At 28.9% G+C, this 24,046-nt stretch overlaps 2 protein-coding genes across 2 annotated transcripts in view; one reads left to right on the plus strand and one right to left on the minus strand.

Moving 5' to 3' along the window:
• LOC135957240 (uncharacterized) overlaps positions 1-4,103 on the plus strand; it is a 57,433-nt gene extending 53,330 nt beyond the window's left edge. The window contains exons 8-11 of the mRNA XM_065507946.1: positions 873-974; positions 2,456-2,614; positions 2,682-2,749; positions 2,857-4,103. Coding sequence (XP_065364018.1) covers positions 873-974; positions 2,456-2,614; positions 2,682-2,749; positions 2,857-2,972 — 445 coding nt within the window. The 3' untranslated portion in view covers positions 2,973-4,103. The remainder of the gene's footprint in view (positions 1-872; positions 975-2,455; positions 2,615-2,681; positions 2,750-2,856) is intronic.
• A 2,971-nt stretch (positions 4,104-7,074) lies between these two features.
• Positions 7,075-22,637, minus strand: Ggt-1 (gamma-glutamyl transpeptidase). Its single transcript, XM_065509047.1, has 6 exons — positions 22,501-22,637; positions 13,872-14,030; positions 13,581-13,795; positions 12,836-13,229; positions 10,676-11,354; positions 7,075-10,613 (listed from the first exon to the last, which is right to left on the minus strand). Exons 1-6 carry the CDS (start codon positions 22,503-22,505, stop codon positions 10,323-10,325), a joined length of 1,743 nt encoding a protein of 580 aa, XP_065365119.1. The 5' UTR covers positions 22,506-22,637; the 3' UTR covers positions 7,075-10,322.
• Between the last annotated feature and the right edge of the window lie 1,409 nt (positions 22,638-24,046).

Genomic DNA, 24,046 nt, shown 5'->3' on the forward strand with positions numbered 1-24,046 from the left:
CACCATTTTAATGACAATATCTTTGGCTTTAAAATGGAGTCAAAACTTATGCTGGTCTTTCAGTAGTTTCAAAGTTATTGGCAATTATGTTTATATAATTTTAAAAAAATTTTCAATTTTCAAATCGCGATATTTTTGAAATGGAAAGGTTTTCCGATGAAAAAGATGAAAAGAACCCTTTGGAACCGTAATATGTGTGGTAAATTTCATTAAAATCGAAGATGTCAAATCCGAAATTAGCAGTTTTCTGACCGTTTTGATATGGATACTCCCCATTATAAGGTGAGAGCGATGATTCTACAACAATTCTACAACATTTACAAAAACCACATGCAATTTGTTTTTGTTTATGTTGGCTGGAACTGTCACAGTCTGCCCGTTGTTTTTGTTGTTTTTAATTTTAAATAAATATGTATCTACTACATTTGCAACAACAAACACTAGTGAATTTGACAGCTCCAAACTCTAAACAAGTGAAGAAAAAAAATAATCAGCTATACTATGGAACCACCTTATACAAATTTGCTTTGATTGCAATTAATCTTCAAACAATACACTACAATTTACTTTGCAAATGCCGCCTGTTGCTGTTGCACGTCTCATTTTTGTTTTTTTTTTAATCTAAAAAAGTAATAATGTTTTAACGGATTCGGTTTCTTTGCACGTCTTGTGAATAACAGATATTGATTTTGGGTATTCTTGTTGTTGATGTTTTTATTATTGTTTTTCTAACCCACAGTAGATAGAACCCTCATTTTTTTTTTTAATTTCTTAAATAGTGAGAATTGTCTTGTGTCTAACACTTGGAAAATATTTGTATCTTTTCACTAAAACTTCCAATTTAATTTTCACTTTTATGTATATTCTTTCAGAAATCGTACTACTCAACATTACCGACATAGAGCTTCTCCCGACTGCAATACAGTAGCTTCATTTGATAGTTCAACTTCGGGTTCCAGAAACGGTTTAAATAGGTAGGTACTTCCGTTTACATATTACTATCAACATGTAGTTGAAAAATATGGAAAAAAATATTTTGTATACAATAATTAAACATAAAAACTTACATACAGTGTCTCACATTATATTACTAATTTTGTTGTACAATGTAAACAAATTAATTTGTAATATGTATTAACTACTTATACAATATTAAATATTATATCACAATTTAAAAAATTACCTCACAATAGTATACGAAGTTTCAAGACTCTTCTTATTCAAACTAAATTTATAAGACTTAATAATTCCTTTGTAGCTTTGGTCAATTTGGGTCACAATTCTGGTGAAAATTGTACAAATCCTTCATATGAGACCTTTAAATGGGCGTATTTTCCAAATATCAAAAAAATTATCGGGACCTGTCTAAACCTTGGGGTATCTAAAGGAAATGGTTTTTTAGTATAATGAACCCACATTTGAAAGTTCCACCCTAACGCTAATTAACACTAATTAATATATATACATTTTTGTAACAAAAGGGTTCAAAATTTCTTTTAATGGGCAATTTACCACACAATCCGCAGGTATACAACACCAAAACATGGTATATTTGATTAGTCTTTTTTTTCGATCATAAAATAAATTAATGCTAAAAAAAGTAAATTCGTATACTTATGAGAGACACTGTACGTATGTACATTAGACCAGCCCATAAAAAAACAGATTTGCATTGGATGGCTTTTATTTTGTTTTTTAGTATCTAAATTTAACTAACGCAAAATTTAAAGTCAATCGGGTAGCGAGAACATATGCCTAAAATCTACCTGATTTCAGTTGTCAAATGTATATCTGTTTTTTTTTGTTTGTAAAACATAAATAATTTTAGTATGTATACTAGGGTGGGTCAATTTTTTTTCACGAAAAATCGTATAGCAGATACGCATTCTACGGAAAATTCTAAGAAATTTTCCCCAAGAAACCATAGGTCTAAAATCAAATCCTATCTTGCGCATTTCGTCTTTTATTCAATGATATTTCAGTATATATATTTTTTTTATAGTTTTTTTATTGGATAAAAGACGAAATGCGTAAGATAGGATTTGATTTTAAACCTATGGTTTCTTGGGGATAATTTCTTAGAATATTGCGTAGATTGCTTTTTTGCTATACGATTTTTTACGTTTTGATCGTCCATACAAATCGACCCGGCCTAATGTATACATATCGTTACCTTAATAACGTTTTTTCCATACTTCGATAGATAATCCCGTAATACACCATTAATAAAATAAAATGTCACAACATTAAATTGGTTGAAAACCTATATAAAAATCTGATTAAAAAAAAAATCGCAACTGCAGAACTTTAAGTTTTATTGAGTTATTTCCTTCTCCTTTAAAGTAAGGAAAATGTTAGTTAGGGCCATTCTATATTAAGGTAGCGATATACGGATTTATTGACTTTTGTTTAAAATTTAAATGCATAACCATATACATATATGTATGTATCTTAGATATTATAGACAAGCTTGGGAAAATTTACATGAATCAGCATCTAAAAACAGTTCTCACAATGCATTGCGTCGTAAAGAAACTCTTGACCCTCCCAGTATGACGCGCTCAAGAGATAATTTAAGAGAAAATATACAAAGGTCCAGAGAGAATTTAGAACGGTAACGTATAAATTGTAAAGAGCGTGTGTTTTTATTATCATTAATTACTTTACTTTAAATGTTTTAGTGTTGGTCGAGACAATTATGGGTTGCGTGAAAATTCTGAAATGGTCGTTTCCGACGTATGTCTAAAAGGTAAAGTAAACACATTTTGGCATTTTCTGTAAATTTTTTTGGATGTTTAATTTAATAAGATAGAGTTTTCATATTGATAATTTCATTTGTTCATATTGATATTTTAGAAAAGAAACGCCATCATCATCACCATCACAAAAATGGTTCCTCACGCAATGGCGAATATCGTGATCATTCGGCGGGCAGACGAGATCATCATCGACATAGTGGAGGACATTATTGACCAGCTATGGTCATAACCATCAATGTGGAACAATAACATAAAACCGGGCTGCAATATTCACAAACTAAAGTTAAATGCATTAAAATAATCCTAATGTTAAAAATCAAAACAACGAAGCAATTAAGTAGTAATTATAATTAGAGTATCTAATATACATACATACATAAATAGATACATACATAAGTAAATTATAAAATTCATAATTAAGACTTCTTCATCCACAAAGAAAAAATAGTCAATAAATTTTTTCCATATAAGTACATACATACATATGTATGTATATAAAGATTTAGAGAATAAGTGAAAACCTATGTTCAAAACATTGATGCACCCAAGTATTGATTTAAATTAAAACAATGTTTATTAACAGATCCAAAATAAAGCATTAACAAGAAAAGTGCTACATTTAAAACGAATGGCACCTTTAATTTATTAACAAATTAAAAAAATTTAAAAAAAAGAAAAAAAAAACACTTCATTATGAATAACTTGGTTTAGTTTATTAAACAATGCATCATGTATCAAACAATTTTAAGCTAAATCGATTTATTCATAAAGTCATTTAAAACCAAAATAACAATTGTTTACTAAAGTATAAACTAAATACATATCTACATACAGGCATACATTGATAAATAAATAAAAAAAAATAAATACATAAATATATAAATAAATACATATGTACTTACTTACGTATATAGTGTGCCATTTACCGGCATATTTACTATACATCGAAATACATTTCATTATATACTTACATACATATTTATATACATACATACATACTTCATTCTATATATTACATTATCTACATACATATTTATATACATACATACATAAATATGCAGTAAATCTACATCCATACATATCTATTATACATACTTAAGTCAAATAGATGAACAATTAATTCATTTAGTTACATAGTTGTTATTCATGTACATAAATATTATGTATTGTATTTAGATACATTGAACAATTTCATTATGCGATGTTCATTATATTTGTCTAGTTTATAAATAACACAACTTAAATTATTTATTTTATGTAAATAAAAAACATATCCATACATATCTACATACACAAATACATATTTAAATAAATGAAAATTCTTTTTGACCTTTTCAATGTGTACTTCATCCTATTGTTATTATTTTTATCCCGATTTAAGTTGAAGCTGGAAATTAATTCTATTGATCGGTCTGTCACAAATTCCGTTCGGAATATTTTCAATTCAGTTCCTTCAAATAACGTTTGATTTTTTGTATATCTCACAAGTAAATCAGTTTATTTCTTTTTTTTATTTTTATTTATTCATTTGTAATATAAAAAGCCGTCAAGGCCAAATACTTATTACATCTATTTCCTTAATATTATTTAACATGATTTGGCTATTCAACATACATACATTTTTTTAATAAACAATTTAAATAATCGAAAAGTATTTGTTTAACAAAACGTATAAAAATGACGTATAGAATTTGTTGCAAGAATTTGTTGGTGTGGAGACACACCATTAGCGTAACTAACAGTATTTAAATGAGTTAAAAATTATAAATTTATTAATTGGCCATATTGGGAAAATGGTCGAGAAGACGTTTTCGAAATAACCTACATGAAAAAGAAAACACTCGTAAATCATTTGGTAAAATATTCCAGTATCTTGCAGATATTACAGGGAACGATCGTTCAAAAACAGAACATGTTTAAGCGGTATAATTAGTTGTGAATTTCTCGTTGATCTTGAAAACATAAATCTTTCAAGAAGATAGTTTGGTATACCATATTTAATAATCTTGTAAAAATATATTAAAGTACGGAGTTCTAGATACTGTCTGAAAGAACAAGATAGAAATTTGATAATAGCTTGAGATATGTGTTCATGATATCCAATACAATAAATGAACAGTACAATTCTCTTGACAACACGAAAGATTCTGTCCAGGATGTGCGAATTTGCCTTAATGCAGTAATTTAGATGAGACATTAACAAAGCGTGGGCTAACGTATACCTTATTCTCGTAGGCAAGTATAAGCCAGAGTGGTAGAGCATTCTGAGTCCATTAAGAAACTGATCCAATACCACACCAAGGCATTTAATTGAATCAACAAAGTCTATGTGTTTGTTGCATATTTCTATCTTGGGATATGTATAATCTCGACGAGCTGTGCGAAACATAATGGCTTTGCTTTTGCCTGCATTTATCGCAAATGAGTTATGCATCATTCAATCGAACAGTTTACCAAGCGTAGATTTTATAACAGCCTCTAACCATAACACAATTACCTAAAAACATGCCAGTAGTGTTATGTATGTCCTATTTTATATGCATATTGTACGTCACTAATAAGATATGGTTGAGAAATATAATCGATAACCTGGACCTTCAATACGTGTTCCATGACCTTAGAAATAGCTGGCAAATGCTTATTGGCCGAAAATCATTAGCAAATTCTTTTTAGGTACAGGAACAACGCGGGAAATCCATCCATCGATTAGAATAGGTAGACGTGGTAATTATCATATTAAATAAATGCAAAACGGGATCCAAAATGTATGGGAAAATTAATTTTATGAATTTAATTGGCAACACATCAGTTCCTATGCGGTTTGAATTAACTTTCGACAGGGCACTAAGTAGTTCATCAGTGTAGTTATATAGGTTTAAATGAAAATCCGTCAATATGTCCACTCAAAGATTCAAAATCAAATTCATTGGTAATATTGCCATTATTTACAACTTTATTTCGTTTCGATTTGGCAAAAATATTTTAAATAGCATGGTAAGTAAGTTTTCGATATACAGAATTAATCATTATTTTGTTTTGAAATCTAGGAATGGGACTATATTCAAAACCCTCTATTTTATCGCTTATTCATAAGAAATATTGAATTATTTATTCTACAATCACCCTTATCGTGGTTGGTGTAAACGTCATACGCCTACGACAGTTTCGTACTAGATTAAAGAAACAGTTTGCATTTTATCTTTAATCTAGTACAAAACAGTCGTAGGCGTATGACGTTTACGCCAATATACAGTGTTGGAAAATACAATGGAAACGAGTGCTTTTTTTCAAATTTTGTTTGTATATTAGTCAAGTTTAATTTTGCTAAAATAAATGTACATATGTATATGCAGTTTTGTTTATCAGACATACAACATAAGAAAAATTGATATGTTGGCTTTTATTCCTGTATTGAAGTTAATGCGCGTGGTCAACATTTTTTGGGTCCAAGTAAAACACAAAATTTGGTAATTCAATGTTTGGTTGTTTTATATAGTTAAAGTGGACACGTAGTTTTGCATATAATTGGTACATAAGTATTTAAGCACATTTAGATTAGTAGGTAAAAATATTTGTTTAATACTGTAACCCAAGTTCGAGTAATGTGGTCCACTTTTTTTTTTGTTTCTCATTCATTTTCTATTTATTATAATCTTTGAAAAAAATGAAAACAAAATACATTAGAAATTGAAATGTTTGTCAATAAATAGCTTTTCTGCTTTTTTGCTAGGCCAAGTACTCTACATTGTGAATTCCGCTATTGTTTTTTCTCATAATTCTAACCCCGCGAAGCCTGGCTTGTCTGCAGGATGTAATGTAAATAAGTTGATTGTGTACTACTGGTCTAAATTACCTGAAAAATTAAATATGTACTTTGTACGCCAACTATGTAAGCCAAATATTAAATACTAGTCCACATTAGCCTCCACTTTTTTTAACGCTTCCTTGACGCAAACAATTTTCAACTACAGAAACAATTAGAGAATACATTTGCTAATTTATTGGTACACAATTTTTTTAATGTCCATATACAGTGGGGAGCACAAATGAGTACATGTTTGTACCATAGAGAATAGACATAGAGCGGAAACTCTCCTGTCAAAGACCTAACTCAGTTGTCAAAAACCTATGTGGTGAGAATGTATTAGTAGAAAAAACTATGTGAAAACAAAAACAACACTCGTATGTGTGATTATTTTGAGTAAATTTTTTGTTTGAGTTTTTTTTTCTAGTTTCCGCTCTATGTTTCTCTATGGTTTGTACTTTGTACACTTCTTATGCTATAAAAACAAAACTAATAAAGCAAATCCAAAAATTGTTTCTGTCGTTTATTTTATGTTTAATATGAAAAAATTAGTATTTGAAATTAAAAAAAGCTATCTTAAATCACTTAATTTGATAAAACATTTGTTTGTATTTTGTATAATATCTACACCGTGGTGCAAAGTGAGGTAGTACTTAGAATGAAAAATGTCAATAGATTTTCGGAGCATTTTAGAAATTTAAAACTATTTTATTTTTCATACATCATTAAATGTGTACTATTAGATAACTAAGAACATGATTTCTATTTTCTCTCCTTGTCTGAATATATAGATAACTTTACATTAACGCCATCGCCTAAAATTTAAAGCATTTTTCATATTTGTACATAAGAAGAAAAAAAATCGATGAACATAATTTCTGTGTATTGAGAAATGAGAAATTCTAAAGGACTAAAATTTTTAAATTTTTTTAAATTCGTTGTATAATTTGTTTGTATAAATATACAATTTTATAGTAGACGATTTAAATATTTCTTAAAAATGTTTATTGTAAAGCTATAAATCATCTACAAAGCAAATTTTCTCATACGAATAATGTTATCGTCCATATATTTCGGATATTTCTCATTTATTTTTTTTTCTCGAATAACGTTTTTCATCTGAAACAGCTAATACATTTCGAGGGCTTTTGAATATCGTCCATATATTTCGGATATTTCTCATTTATTTTTTTTTCTCACTTTGGTTACTTCATCTCTTTTTTACAACTACTTTATTTGACTAGTACAACATTTCAGTTCACCTTGCTGCTGTTTATGGGATAATCTCATTTACAAAAATATATTTTATTTCTTTGGCTGGGGAGCTAAAAAGTGATGAGTATTTCTAAGTTACAGATGAAATCGAATGGAATTTTATGTTTCCGTATATATGTATATAGTATATTCAGGTATTTCACCTATGTTATATAAGTTATTTTGGTCCAAAGGGACTTTTTATATTATTACTATGAATTTCAACAAATAAATATAGAATAGACTAATTCAGTTCAACACCTAATTTACGTGCTGAAGACAAATCAAATAAATTAACCCAAAGAAGAGTAGATATACTGAACAAAACCACTGAATAAATATGTTGCGCAACATTAATGCAAGTGTGGCAATGACGTTAATGTAAATACAAGTCTTGTTCTAAGTTATCTAATAGTACACACTCAATGATGTATGAAACATAAAATTCTTTTAAATTTCTAAAATATGTACTCCGAAAATTTATTGACAATTTTGTGCGATAAATTGGCACTTGAGTGAAAAAATAATAAAATAAATATTGACTTAGACTACTTTCGAAAAATCTTGCACATATACAGTAGCCCAATAAAGTCTACATACAGGAATTCAAATTAAATTTCTTTCGTTGAAAGCTGTATTTGTAAGTTAAAAGTAGTGAAATATATTTGTTAAAAAAATAAATTCACACTAAAAAAAAATTAAAACAACATCACTTAAGTCGGGTTTAGCAACATTTCCTATCACTTCCAAAATTTCACCGTTGTTAAATTTTTTGATTCTGAGTCAAATAACGAACATTTTTTTTGGTTTTTTTGGCTTTAATGTTCAAAATATTATGAAACTTAATAGTGCCGCCCACCCAAAAGTAGGCGTGACCGAGAATAAATTTTTCGTTATTTTACTCAGAATCAATAACTCTAATAACGGTGAACTTTTGGGCGTTATTTGAATTTTTTTTGCTAAAATCGACATAAGACATTTATTATTATATATCTCAAAAAAAATAAAAAAACTGCTTTAAATTAAAGTAACATAATAATTTTTCCTGTATGTAGACTTTCTTGGGCTACTGTACATTAGTGTGTCCCCAAAAAAATTGTTTGTTGGGGCTCAAGCATAATTTGAAAGCTTATAGGGTCAAATATTTTTGAGATTTTTCAAAAATCGTGTTTGTCGGCCTTTTTTTAGTTTTCTTCGCCTATTTTTTATCTAAAATTTAACTTTAGGGCAAAAATTCTGCAATCGCATATTCGAAATCCAAATATAGTAACAGATTTTAGATGACCCAACATCTTCTTAATTATTTTGCAAAAGGGTTCCGATACCCCCGACCCTGATATGGATATTATAGCCAAAAAAATAAAAATTCCCATTTTACGGATTTTTCAACATTTTTTTCGGAATTGCGGGATTGCAGATAATAAATTTCAAAATTTGTTTTTATTTTTCCATTTTTAATAGAAAAATCTACATAACTGTGAAATTTCATTAAAACTATTAATAAATGTTTATGTTTTTTTCGTGCCAAATTAATTAGGGACAACTTAGCAACTCGCAGAGAATTTCCCTCTTTTTTTTCTATAGCATTGTGCGTAGTTTTAATTTGTTGACCAAAGAGATAAATGTCAAAGCTATTAATTCTCTGCGCATAAACCACAACTTCCGACAATACTTTTGCCCATTAAGGTATCAATAAGTATTAATTTTTTGTAACTTTTTGATAAATTCCGTAAAAAACGGTTTATAACTTTTAAAATTTATAGAAAAAGTATAAAAACTAGTGATTCTGTTTCCAAGATAGATAGATTCTAGACAATTTAAAAAAATGTAATTTGGTCTTGGTCTTACCGAGGTATACCATTTTTAAGGTTTGTACCCGATGAATATTAAATTTTAAAATTTCAATTGTTTTGCTTTGTTATCAGCTCAACAATAAATCAAATAAAATAAAATTATTTTGTGTACATAAAAGTTTAAGTTTGCTTTAAATACTGAGAATTTAACAAATCGCGAATTTATTTGCAAATATCTATAGAACATTTGATTTTTATTTATTTTTTGGGTATGAGTTGTAAACTGGCAACCAGCTTATAAAAATATCATAAACTACAAAGCTGGTAACCGGTATAACCAAAATTATTAAGAATTAATAGATCTTTCATACTGCATTGTTAGTTAAAAAAAAATTTAAAAGTTATAAAGCGTTTTTTACAAAATTTATGGAAAAATTACGAAAAATTTTATCTAATATAGCGACCCTAAACCTCTTCCGAAAAATCTGAAAAGCTTTTAAATTATGCTTGAGCACCCATGAAAATAATAAAAAACTTTTTTTGAGAGACACTAATATACATATGTACACACATATACATACATACATAAATACATACATATGTATGTATGTACCTCTATAATTAATATAACATAATATATACATATATACTAAAATATATAAATATATACATACTAAAAATATTTATTTACATTTATAATATACCTATTATCTAATGATTCATTTTATTTCGTGCTTGTATAGTGGCTGTACTACCAACCCTTCGACGATCGTAAAATGGCTCTGGGACTCCGGTCCGCACACCAATAGCAGTTACCGCAGCAAAACTACTACCCTCTGGAGATATGTTTAAATTGTGACCTACTTTTGCTAAATAATTACGGACATTTATCGGCACCTCTAATTCTGCATCGATTCGCATTGGCGCTAACTGATGGTGCAGCCGACCATCATTAACCGACTGTTCCATAGTTTCATTAAATATCAAATATTTGATTATAGCCTGAAAGTAATTGTAATTGTAAATTTAAATTAAATTAAAATGGAGAAAAGCTTTTTACTAACCGATGCAACAGATGTAGTAATTTTCGTACCCCCCGCAGCGCCTACTAACATTTTGACATTACCCTCTTTATCTAAAATTATGACTGGGCACATAGAAGACATTGGCCGTTTGCCGGGCTTGATGTAGTTGGCTGGCGAAGATGGCACCCCAAATGAGTTGATAACACCTGGTGTTGAGAAATCGTCCATTTCATCATTCAATATAATGCCAGTACTTCGCGAGCGCACCTTTGAACCGAAGTAGTTATTAACAGTACTTGTAACTGTAACAGCATCGCCATTTTCGGCTAATACTGCCATATTTGCTGTCCCATGATCTTCTTCAATTGTGAAATTTGCTCCATAATAAGTCATATCTTCAAAAGTTCTATTGTCGTATATAAGACTACGAATGTCTTTAGCAAATTCTTCGCTGATAAGTTTGTCAAATGTTTCCGCAATGGTATTATACATTTCCGTCTCGTTCTCTAGATCTCCCAAATTTGTGCGCTGACCATAAGCATGTTTATAAGTTTCGATTACACGCTGCCAGTATATTTCACGGTCATTTGAGTAGAAATCGCTCATAACATTTAATATGAAAGCTAAAACAGCACCACTCGACGGCAAAGGTGTTGTATATAATTTATAACCACCTGTAACATTAGCTACAACATGATTTGTATCTTCCCATTTAACCCTAAATTAAATATAAAAAATATAAACGTAACACCAAAGAATAAGAGAATTTATGTATGTACACTAGGGTCGATTTAGCAATCGATATTGTGTCATCGATTTTTCGATAACTTTTGACATGAGGAACATATCGAAAAAATCATTTTCGAGGCACCCAAATTTCAGAAAAAGTCTAAAAATTTAATATCGACCAATTTTTGTCCTTACAAATCGGCTTACCATAATGTACACATGACACTAGGCCTAAAAGTTAACATATTTTGAGAAATATTAAAACAAAAACTAACTTTTACCTAAAATGTATCCATATTTACTTGTGTATGACTTTTTGTCTTCGTAGAATAACGCTAACCTATTCCATTTTTTAAAAATTTTGTTAAACAAATTTCAGAATTTTTTGATCATCACATTGGGATTTATTGAGAACATAATAGGGGATAAAAATTTTAAAAAGTATGACAATACCTCCTATATTTTTTCCGTATCTGCTATTTAAATTTTGCGATTTTCGAGAAAAACTAATTTTTTGTCCATATTTTGGCGAATGAGCCCAATTTTCTTACTGTTATAAATTTTAAGTAAAACCTATTCATAATATTATAGTCCAGGTGATTTTGAATATATAGCAAAAAAATGGAAATTACTTGGGGTCCAAATGACCCTCAACTTTTAATATCATGAAAAACACAGTCATTTTGACCCCAAGTGTTCATAAAGGTTAAAATCCATTTTTGTACTGTTGTTGTAAATGTTAGACCCTAATGTATATTTTTCTCAAGTTTCTTTAAAATCGGCTCTAAAATATATAATATTTCGAAATATTTCATTTAGAAATTCCAAATATTGCAAAATTTTACATTTGACCTTCACCATTTAATGGTTAAAGTTGTGCGTTTTGAGTAAAACGTATAGGTTTTACTTAAAATTCATAACAACAAGTAAATTGGTCTCATTCGCCAAAATATGGCAAAAAAAAAATAGTTTTTCAAAAAATTTAAATCGTAGTTACGGAAAAACTGGGAGGTATTGACATAATTTTTTCATATTTTTATTCTCTAATATGATCTCAATAATTCCCAATGTGATGATCAAAAAATTCTGAAATTTGTTTAACAGAATTTTTAGAAATTTGAAAATAGAGATTCGAAACAGCCGTTAAAAAAATATTTTTTTGGCCATACATGCGAATAGGTTATCGGTATCCTACGAAGACAAAAACTCATACACAAGTAACTACGGATATATTTTAAATAAAAATTATCTTTTATTTTAATTTTTTTCGAAATATGTTAATTTTTTGGATGCGCGTCCAGAAATAGTTGTCCGATTTGGCTCAAATTATCAGCACTTAACTTTTAGGCCTAGTGTCACAATATTCGACCCGACACTCTTCAAAATTTTATCAAAAATTTTTTTCCATACAACTTATTGTCACTCTACTGTATATGTATGTATGTTATGACTGGCATCTTCATCACTTACCTATAATTTTTTAAGTCTTGTTCTGTTATTATGCCCCCCATTTCTTGTATGTCCTTAGCAAACATTTTACCGGTCTCACCACCATCATACATTTCCCCAACTCCATTGTTGGCAATTCTTTCTAGAGTGTTGCCCAGTGCAGGACGTTTCATGTAGTCCCCTTCTTTATATAACGAACCATCTTCTTTTACAAATATTTCAGCCATTGTGGGTTCATTTCGAATCGCAGTTTCTTTCGAAATTAGAGCAGCTGCTAAATACTTGGACACCCAATGGCCTTCCTTGCAAAGTTTAATGGTGGGTTGAAATAGAACTTTCCAGGGCAAACGGCCGTGTCTCTGGTGTAATTCCCAATATCCAAGTATTTCGCCAGGAACAGCTCCTGCTTTTGCACCTGTAAACGTTTGTTCAGAAGTATAATTTAAAATGTAATTCAATAGAAAGTGGATAAGCAATTGATTATTCGGACTATGTGGATCATTATCAAGTTGTAAATATTTCTCTAAACGTTTTTATAACTAACATTAATGGCAAAGATTGATAAAAGCATAACATAAATTTCAAAAGTTATTCTAATAAATAATGGAATGATTTTAATCATAGTATTTTTGAGTTTAATTTCCCAAATTAAAAAAAAAATAATAAAAACGTTTAATGCTTTGTCATTATCATTAAATCCTTATCATAATTGGTTGAACGTTATCTTGATTAATGCCATCCATAAATAAATGACGCGCGCACTTACCCGTTATTGAAGTTTGACCCACAAACATGTTTTTATGAGCAGCAGCCGGAGCCGATTCGCGGGCCATTAATGTTTCAATTTTTCCGTTTTTTTTTGTATAAACAGTAGCCATGAATCCACCGCCAATGCCCATACTATGAGGTAAAATAACTCCTTCACATATCAGTGTAGCTATAGCTGCATCCACAGCGGATCCACCGTCAAATAACATTTGACTTTTGACCGAACCAAAGCAAAAGTTTTTCTATTAACATAATTAACCAGAAGACATTTCGAGTGTAATATATTTACCTTCCAATTTCAGCACAACCTCTGCCATTCGATACAACTGCACCCACTATGCGAGGTTCATTGTTTCCTTTAAGACCGAATACTAGACCTAATGTCAATGCCACTACTATAATCGCCGCTATTGTAATCCATATCGTTAATTTTTTATTTATGATAAATCTGAAATATATTATTATGTCTTATTTGTAATCATGTTTGTAAATTAATAGGAGAGCTGTACATGGACATTTTGGTAACTAAAATTGTGTATTCAATTATCAAATTCAAAACTTAAAATTCAGTAGAAAATATCAGAAAATTAGTTCAATATAAATATGATAAATATTTGAATTGAAATGGGCATTTTATTTCCTACGATTAGTCAACCAGGATCGAAAAATAAAATGTTGATAATCATCGTGTTTTATTGAAGATATTTCGATATAATACAATACATATAATTTTTTCGGCACAAGGCCGAAGCCTATTGAAACTGGCTGAAATCGATCCATTATTTCACCTAGCCCCCATACAAATGTCCTCCCGAAATTGGAATTTTCGGTCATAAATGTTTAATTTATGTAGGTATCTACACAAATTTCGATCCAAATATTTATTTATTTATTTAAAAACTTAATAATAATTAATTACTATAAAGTTAGAGTTAGAGCACTAGCTACCAAGGCCATCAGCTCTTGATAAATAAAGATGATATTATTTATCACAAAATTCAATATAGTAAACTTTCATATAGACATAAACTACGACCTAATTTCATGGTGATCGGTCAATAATTGGTCACAGCTCCAATATAATGCCCACTTCGAAAATCACTCACGAATATAAATTATTGAATTTTTAAAAGAAAAATGTTACTTAGTGTAGGGTATTATACCTTATATTACCTTCTTACTTGTTTGTTAAGGAAATATTTATGGGAAAATGCATGGTGATAATAATAAAAAAACATATGGAAAAATCGTACGTTCGCGACCCGTACATTCGCGAATATTCCGTTCCATTTCCCAGATTTTTACATTTTACTACTGTCAGCCAAAGTTGACTTCTATTTTGCGTACGTTCGTTACCACATGTTTATAACTATCATTATGAAAACTTAAACTCGATGATATCCATCTTTTGCACTAAACATAGGGCTACCAAAATGATATCGAATCGCCAAAAAAAGCTAGGTAGTGTTTTGTTTTCTATATTTTTTGGACATCAATAGCGTACGAACGTACATTCGTGACCCTAGGAAATGCCCATATTCGATTTATTTTATTAACAAGGTTCTATTTTTATTAAGGAATATTGCAATAGCAATAATTCATTACTATAATCGCATTAAAGAAAATGTTAACAAATTTGTGTAAAAACGAAATATGAAATCATTTATTTTTGAGATTATTTCCCCTATTCTTGGCGAGCTTAAAAATCCTTTCTGGCATAATTTCTACCAAATTTGCTTTTGATTTCTCAATTTATTTGTCACAAATTATTCATTAAGGCAAAATTAAATGAAGCTATGTACAGGCGGTTGTCAAAAACAACTCACAGGTTTCTATGATATCTCGAAAAATATTTACCGAATACTGATATTATGCCGATCCGAAACCGAATATTCGGTCGGCGGTGTTATAAATGTCCATACGAATTGCACTGCCGCGGGGTCCATTGTAACATAGCAATACTTAGCAAAACTTAAAAATCCCATTTCCCATCGTGATCAATTTATATCAACTTATTGCACCACTATTCGAATAAAAAATACGCGATCAATCGTTTGGACAAAACGGATACCATAATTATAAAGGGAAAATCAAAATACTACAGTGGCCGAATGTATGTCAAAAATGTAAAGTTTCTTTTCATACAAATACATTTTTTACAGAATTTCCAAAAAAATAATAATACTTTATGTTACTACTTAAACTGTAGATCCTGCCGATTTGTTAGATCTCTGCCCAATGGAATCATTAGTGAACAAAGTATGTATATATTTTAGCCAACAAGGACCATGTGTTCAAATTTTGTGTAGAAAGTGCTAGGCATTAATGGGTTAAAGAGTTGTCATAAAAGGTTCGATGTCAATAAATATTTCGTCCGTCATATTACAAGTCAATCATATCGTATTAAAAGAGACAAATCTACAATAAATAACTATAAATGTTACGGATAGAAAAAAAAACAACAAAAGTAAACAAAATATTGGAAAATAGTGAAACTAGCAAGTATACGAACATACTGATTATTAATTAAAATCAAACTACATATTTCTGTTCACATTTATGTCTGTGTAGTTTTTATCATTTAACGACAAATACAATTATAGAGAATCGGTTTAAGATTTAATTTAACTTTTTTAATTAACTTTATCACAATGACATTGCGAAACAAACTTTTCTAATTATCATTAAAATGTTTAACACTTTTAGTAAGATATCATTAATTATTATTATTGTTGTTATTGTATTATTTTGATAATATCAGGGCAAGTTTAAATACATATGAATAAAAACTAAAAATAAGCTCTTGGAAAAAAAATAAAGGTTAAAATTCACAATATTATCCAAAAATACGATTGAAAATTCTATAAGCTTTTAATTTGTTTATCCACTCACAGGAAAAAGGGGTTTGTGTTATAAATACAAACTTTATCAGCCTAACCACAAAATCTTTAAAGACAATTTTAAGTCCATAAATTAAGTCGACTATTATTTTAAATTTCGCACCACAACACTAATATGAAACAGAATTTAAAATGTTTTATAATTTTAATGATTTTTTTGATTGTTTTTTATATATTACATTTGAAATATCTGATTTTGACATTGCAAATCATTTGGCAATTAACAAACATTGTCTTTGTTGTTTTTGTAATATGTATTGGAAAAATATTTTCTATTATTTGAAAGCATGAGCTGGAAAAAGTTTTGAAAGCTTTTGCTACGAAAGATAAAGTCGACTTTAACAAAAATTAACTTTAACATTTCTTTTGTAGTTAGGCTGTAGTCTGTTTTTTATAAAATTTCCAATATTGACACATTTTAAATGAAATTATACGTATGTAGAATATTGAATTTAATATTTTAAACATTAAATAGTATTTTACTCGCTGGAAACTTGTGTTTTCTAAGATATAGTGTTTTGAATATCTATATTAGGGAATATACTAGCAGACATTAATATTATTCATGTGAATAATATACATATGTGGTAGAATTAGGGTTACCAGATAACAAAAGTCAAATAACTGGACCATAAGAAAAATTTAACTGGATTTTTAAAAAATAACTGGACAATTTAAAAATGCGCTTATAGTTCAAAAAAGTTAAATTTTAGTTAAGTTTTTTTACAAAAATAAAGAAACGTTAAATTCAGTCCTACATACATATCGTCACCTAAAATGCAAAACAACGTATCGTCAAAAAGTACGAAGTTGATTTACTACATCATATTACATATGTGTAAAAAATTTTAAACTTTAACTTTCTAAAATAACCAAATTATAACCAAAATTCAAACAACGTAACATGATTTTCTTAAACAAAATAACGTTAATGCTTTGAGTAATTAATTAATAAATAGTATTTTACCCTATTTTAGGTAGTTTCCTTATATTGTTTAATAAATTTGTTGCAATAGAATTTTTTTGGCCATCTTTATGAAAATTTAATAAGTACATTTTTTTATTTAAATATCTTTAAAAACTCCTTATGTATTTAAGATTTTATTTTTTCATACAAATTTATATTGATGATACGTTATTTAAGTTTTAGAAAACATTAATTCAAAATAACGTAAGAAGCATATCATAAAAGAAAAGTGTACTTTTTTATAGAATATATTTCTAGTTTTATTCTAATCCAAATTTTAAAATTTTGTTGCCATATCACAATTGAGAGAATCCATATCAAAACGGACAGAGAACTGCTATTTTTGGATTTGACATCTTCGATTTTAATCAAAATTACGATTCCAAAGGACTCCTCAAATCAATCATCGGAAACCCTTTCCACTTCAAAAATATCGCGATTTGAAAATTTAAAAATTTGTTAAAATTATATCCAACATAATGTTTGATTCCATTTTAAATGCAAGGATATTGCCCTTAAAATTGTGTAAATAAAATTGTTTTGTTCCGAAAGATGAAATCTTTTTTAAAATAGTTACAACTTTGCTTCCATATTTGAACCGATTTTTAAGGCAATTCAAAAGATTACTCACTGTACAGTTCTATAATAGTAAAGGAATCACTTTCTAATACAAATACCCATAACTTTGATACTACTCAAGGACCAGCATAATTTTTGATTCCATTTTAAAGCCAAAGATATTGTCTTTAAAATGGTGTGAATAAAATTGTTTACATCCAAAAGGTTAAAGGTCATTTTTTTAGTATACATTTAAATTTAAATATTACCAAAGATCGCGGTGTTAAACATTAAAAAAGGACGTGGTATGATGACACCTAAACTATTTACTATATTCGTCCTAAAAGTTTTCGATAGAGACTCGATTAGTTCAGGAGTTATAAAGAAAAACGTTATTAAAAGTAAGTTTTTTTATATAAATTCATATAAAACAAGTAAGAAAGTATGGTCGGTCAAGCCCGACCATATAATACCCCACACTAAGTAAATGAGCAAAAACATTTTTCTTTTAAAATTTCAATCATTTATTTTCGGAAGTGGGCCTTATATGGGAGCTATGACTAATTATGGACCGATCATAATAAAATTTTGTGACATGAATTCAGTATATATAAAACTTATTAGTAGCAACATTTTTGTAGATTGCTATATAAATTAAACATTTATGACCGATAAAGTCCAATTTCGGGAGGACATTTGTATGAGGGCTAAGTGAAATAATGGACCCATTTCTGCCAGTTTCAAAAGGCTCCGTGCTTGGGCCGAAAAAATATATGTGCCAAATTTTATCGAAATATCGACTCAGAAAGTGATTCTGTGTCGATCGGTATACTTTAAGCTGGATGTTAACTAATATTGTTGGACGTTACAAACATCAGTAGGGTATAAATATCAGAGAATTTAACTTATTTATGTAAAAAATAAATATTTTGTTAATAATGTAGATAGATACCTATTGAAATATAATTATATTTTTATTTTTGCTTAAGTATACTGATATCCCATGTAACATAGCATGAACACAATAATCACTTTAGTGTCTCTATGGTGAAGTCACTTCAAACTTTTTTTGTACTGCACTTTATTTTACCCACCAGAAGCGTTTACTACTTTCGATCAGATATCAGACAGTCTCATTGTAATCAAAAAGGGTCATAGTGGCTATTAAAGTAACTAGTTCCCACCCTAAATGATGGGTAAAATCACTAGTTCGGAACTGTCTCCTAGAACTGCTGGGCGTTCGATAAACTCAATACATTCACACTTTTTCACTCATACAATCACATACGAAGCCACCTGTAGCGCACTAGGTTTCTATATAGAGTGTCAAAAAAACCGGTTTCCGGTTTAATCGAAAAGTGTGTTTAAAAAAAACGGTTTCGGTTTTGTATTTGAAAATTATGTTAACACTTTATTGTAATTAAGAAAAATAATAAAATTTGGATTCAATCTGCAAATGAACTTTAAAATAATTCGCTATAATAATGCATATGTAAACACTAAATTAACTTGAAGTAATTTCGATTTATTTTCGAAATTTTCAACAATTTACTTGAATGTGTAAATGCAGGGTAACTACAACTTAAAATACAGTTCACAATAAATATTCCCATTTTCTACTTATGTTTACAAATTATATTTTCTTTATTAAAAAATTTACTTACAGGCATGTTCTGACATTTACATTTCGCGTATCATTTGTCATTGTAACTTGAACTTCTAAAGATAGGGTCAAACATGGCACACATTTGTTTGACGTTGTTTACTCTTACAAGTATTTTGTAAGATCAAACAGCATGAAATAAAATAAAACTAAATACATACATATTTGTTTTGAAAGGAGTTTTTGAAATAAATAAATAAGAGAATTTGTCGAAGATCGATCAGTGGTCATCGCTCGCATTGTGAACGACCTGATCAAGGTGCATTTAATAAGGTGCCATCGGCAGCACAGCTGATTATAGAAATAGCACGCACAAATGTCAAACTACATATATAAAAAATATTCGCCCGTACGTCCGTATGTCAAACTCTATATATAAAAAATAAGTGAATTCGCCTGTATTTATTTCAATTCGCCACTGCTGTCACCTTGTTAAATACGCCTTGGACCTGATCGACTTCGACTAAAACTGACAATTTATGCTGTGTAAGAACGCCCCGTTCCAAAGCGCCAACGAAAAAGGAGAAAAGAAGTCGCTTGGCATCGACACACCAAACAAACAACATTAAAAAATCAACACATTACAATAATATAACATATTAAACATTGTGCAAAACAAATAACAAAAAAATACACAAATTCAGAACAATTCTATTGTGAAAAACAAACAATAAAAACACTAAAAATATAAAAGAAGCTTAGTGAAAAAGACTAACAACAACATAAACATATAACAGTCCAACACACAAACAACAATATTTGTAGAACAAATACAAAAAAAAACCTAAGTGAACAAACACGCAAACGTTTATTCTCAATAAACGTAAAACCAAAATAAATTTTAAATTTCTATTAAAATTAACAACAAAAACTCTTTTATTTCTGAAAAAAGGCTCCCTTCTCACCCAAACAAGTAAGTACATTCAATTTCTTGGATTTTGCTCATCTACATCAATATTAGCTGATACACAATGCCGCTATTGTGCCCTACATTTGTTACATTTCGTGTAACAAATTATTAGTAATCTACTTTCGCCAAGTAGATACAACAAATCCAACATACAGTTCGGAAATTGTTTAGAATTAAAATATATTTTATTTAGTGATATACTTCTTTTTCGTCAAATATTTGTCAAATTATACCTTAAGAAAGATGTTCTGTAAATCGTAATCGCAAGACTCTTGGAAAGTTCAAATCGCAAGAGTATTCTGAAGTGAACTAATTAATATACAATTTAGACTAAACCAAACTTTCAGCATTTCTAAAAATGCTGAGAGCAAATCGCAAAAAATTTACGTGAGTTTCGGAACATGCAAAAACAAGTTTGGCGATTTGCAGAATTTCACATGCGATTTGATAATTGTGCGGTGTCTGAACACACTTGTTAATAAAATGTTTCATTAACGATGAATATGCAATGCAACTTATATACTTAAATGTTTGCAATAGTGTTTGCTGTATTTGAAGTAAACAAAATTATGTTCCGATTTTGGAAAATGTGATTTGGTACAATCAGTTTCGAAAAAGTACAATTTTTAAATTTTTGTTTGAGGTACATACATACTTGTACATCGCTCAAAATTCAAAAAATACAGTATGGAGTAAATTTATTGAAACTCATTTTATTTATTAATCGCATTACGTGAGCTACGTTGACATTATTATGGTTGCCATACGGCCTTGTTATACCCTTCACCATGAGTGGCAAGGGTATATATAAGTCATAAATTATTTTTCCAAAATAAAATTAATAAACAATTGTGAAAAAAAATTGTAAAAACATTTAAAAAAAAATTGTTAAACATTTTTAATTTTGTTTAATTAAAAATATTTTTAATTTGGTGAAGGGAATATAAGATTCGGCACAGCCGAATATAGCTCTCTTACTTGTTTTTAACTTGATTGTTAACTTATTTTACGCTTGCCAGGTTGCATACTAAAATAGAATTCGTCAAGCTAAAAAACATGTTTTAATTTCCAAAAAGTATTTCATTAAATAAAAACTTTACTAAATTCACAACAGCTCCATGTTTGGCGTTCGACAACTGATTTTTGTTCGAACCTGTTTTTTATGGAACTATTACGGAGCTCCTTTGAGGGAACGGTTCTGAACTAGTTCTTTATTCAATGAATTTAGCTTGAAATTGTCATGGTGTTCTACGTAAGTATTCTTTAGTTGATAATTTCGTTGGTGATTTTTACCCAAAATTATGAGGTTTGAAACAAGATACGAGAGCCAGTTGTAGAAATTTTGTTACTTCTTCGATTTAATTATAAAATAAGTTTTGAAAGTTTAATATTTAATGAAGTAGTTCCAACATCACTGATTTCTAATGTGATTACAACGAATCTGAACTCGTCCAAATCAAGAACTCGTGAAATCAAGTCGAAGTTGATTAAAATTGTATTCAATCGATTGGGAAAATGTCCCATTTTCACGTTTTTTGGTTATTTTGTATCTTAAAGTCAAAATAATTTTTGTATGAAAACTGTCAGTATAACTTTATTTTTCCCGAATGTCAAGATATTTGAGTAAAGTAATCTGGTAACCCTACTTATGTAAATTTTTGACGACGTGTACTCTGTGACACTTGTTACATGCCGGTTTATTTATAATTCGGGCGAAAACAATACAATACACAAAATGTTTGCGATATATTAACAATTAATTTTAATGTGGTCAATTAAACACGTTGATAACGATAGTTTCAAGATTTTTTGAGATAACTTATTAATATTGTACATTTGTATACTATGTAAATAGTTATTAACTTGAACGAATTACATATGTATAATTCCAATTTGCATATTTTCACTTTCACAACTTACTTCATTTTTCAACTATAAGTTTTTATGTCTTTATAAATATCCTTTGAGTAAAATATTTTATTATTTATTTAAAAATCTTATTTTCTAAAAAATCTTCACTCGTATTTTTCAAATAAAAACACCCATCCACCATCAACCTCAACAATTTACTGAAACAACACAAGTGTTTTTCAAACGATTTTACCTATATGTACTCTCTTAAATTTACAACTCAGAGTCTCAAAAGTACTTTTTCATTTTGTATACAATACTACATACATACTAGGGTATTCAAATTATTCGATTTTTCTCTTGTTCGAATAAAACTAATAATTCGAATAAGATATTTTAACTTGTTCGAATAATTCGATCACACGTTTAAAATTAATCAAATTATTCAAATAATTTAAATTTTTAAAAAAAGTCAAGAATGAAGTTTTTATGTAGGGTTTTTAATATTTTATTGTTAAAGAATAACAAAAAACGAGTAAGAGAGATATATTTGGCTGAGCCGAATCTTATATACCTTCACCAAATTTTACTTTAAAATAAAAATTTTAAATATTTTTAGGTAAACTAAATTTAATTATTTTTCAATTGTTTTTAATTTTAAAATTTTAAATAGCAGCCGAACCGGAAGAATTCCGGAAATATTGATGTATGAATCGTGTTTGTAAGTTATTTGGGGGCTTCGGAAAGTTAATTTCAACACACAGACGGACATGGCTATATCGACTCCGCTATCTATAACGATCCAGAATATATATACTTTGTGGGGTCGCAAATGAAAAATGTAGAAATTACAAACGGAATGACAAACTTATATATACCCTTACCACTTTGGCGAAGTTAAAGTTAACAATTCAAGTATTGATAATGTTAAAAAAAACATTCGAAAACAAAGTCTATCATTAAATTTTCATCAGAAATATTCTGAAGAGATTCCGTCCCGAACAATCTACAAAACAATTGACTAGCAAACTCTTTAGTTTCCGTTTTGGAGCTATGCTTTAAAAAATGTGAGCTAGTTGGACATGATCCTGAATTCAAGTACAATATAAACATATGAAGAACTTTTATACGTCGTTCATTAATTTGGGTTTTAAAATGAGTATGTAACTAATTCTTCAGTAAATGAATTATTCACTTTTTCAAAATTGTTTATAACAAATTGTATTACACCCGCAAGCTCTATCAACGTTCCCGAATCTTTGCCTAATCAAGTGGTCTTAGGGAATTACAAAAATCACACATATCACTTTCGACGACCGCTTCAAAATCACATTCGCCATCACTTTCAACACCACTTTAATCTAAGTTAATATTTTGATTATTAATTGCGATTCCGCCAATATATCGCCAGCATATGTTCATGCTTAGACGCTAAAATGTCTGTTTCGAAATCAATTCTAAAATCATTCAGCATTTTTTTGTTACTAAATAACAAATATTTTATTCTGTACCATCTATTTTCATTGGTTCAAGTCCTAAATTAAACATTTCGAAAGACTTGATTTTAGAATTCTAACTTCTTGCAGTAATATTTATATATTTATGGAAGGAGCTA

This window comes from Calliphora vicina, chromosome 4 (genome assembly GCF_958450345.1).
Source record: "Calliphora vicina chromosome 4, idCalVici1.1, whole genome shotgun sequence".
Taxonomy (NCBI): domain Eukaryota; kingdom Metazoa; phylum Arthropoda; class Insecta; order Diptera; family Calliphoridae; genus Calliphora; species Calliphora vicina.

What these genes read in the sequence shown, in the direction of transcription:
- Ggt-1 (XM_065509047.1), bottom strand. An exon ending in CAAGACTTAAAAAATTATAG is followed by an intron (nt 11,355 to 12,835) that starts GTAAGTGATGAA and finishes TATTTAATTTAG; the next exon opens with GGTTAAATGGGAAGATACAA. An exon ending in TTACTACATCTGTTGCATCG is followed by an intron (nt 10,614 to 10,675) that starts GTTAGTAAAAAG and finishes AATTACTTTCAG; the next exon opens with GCTATAATCAAATATTTGAT.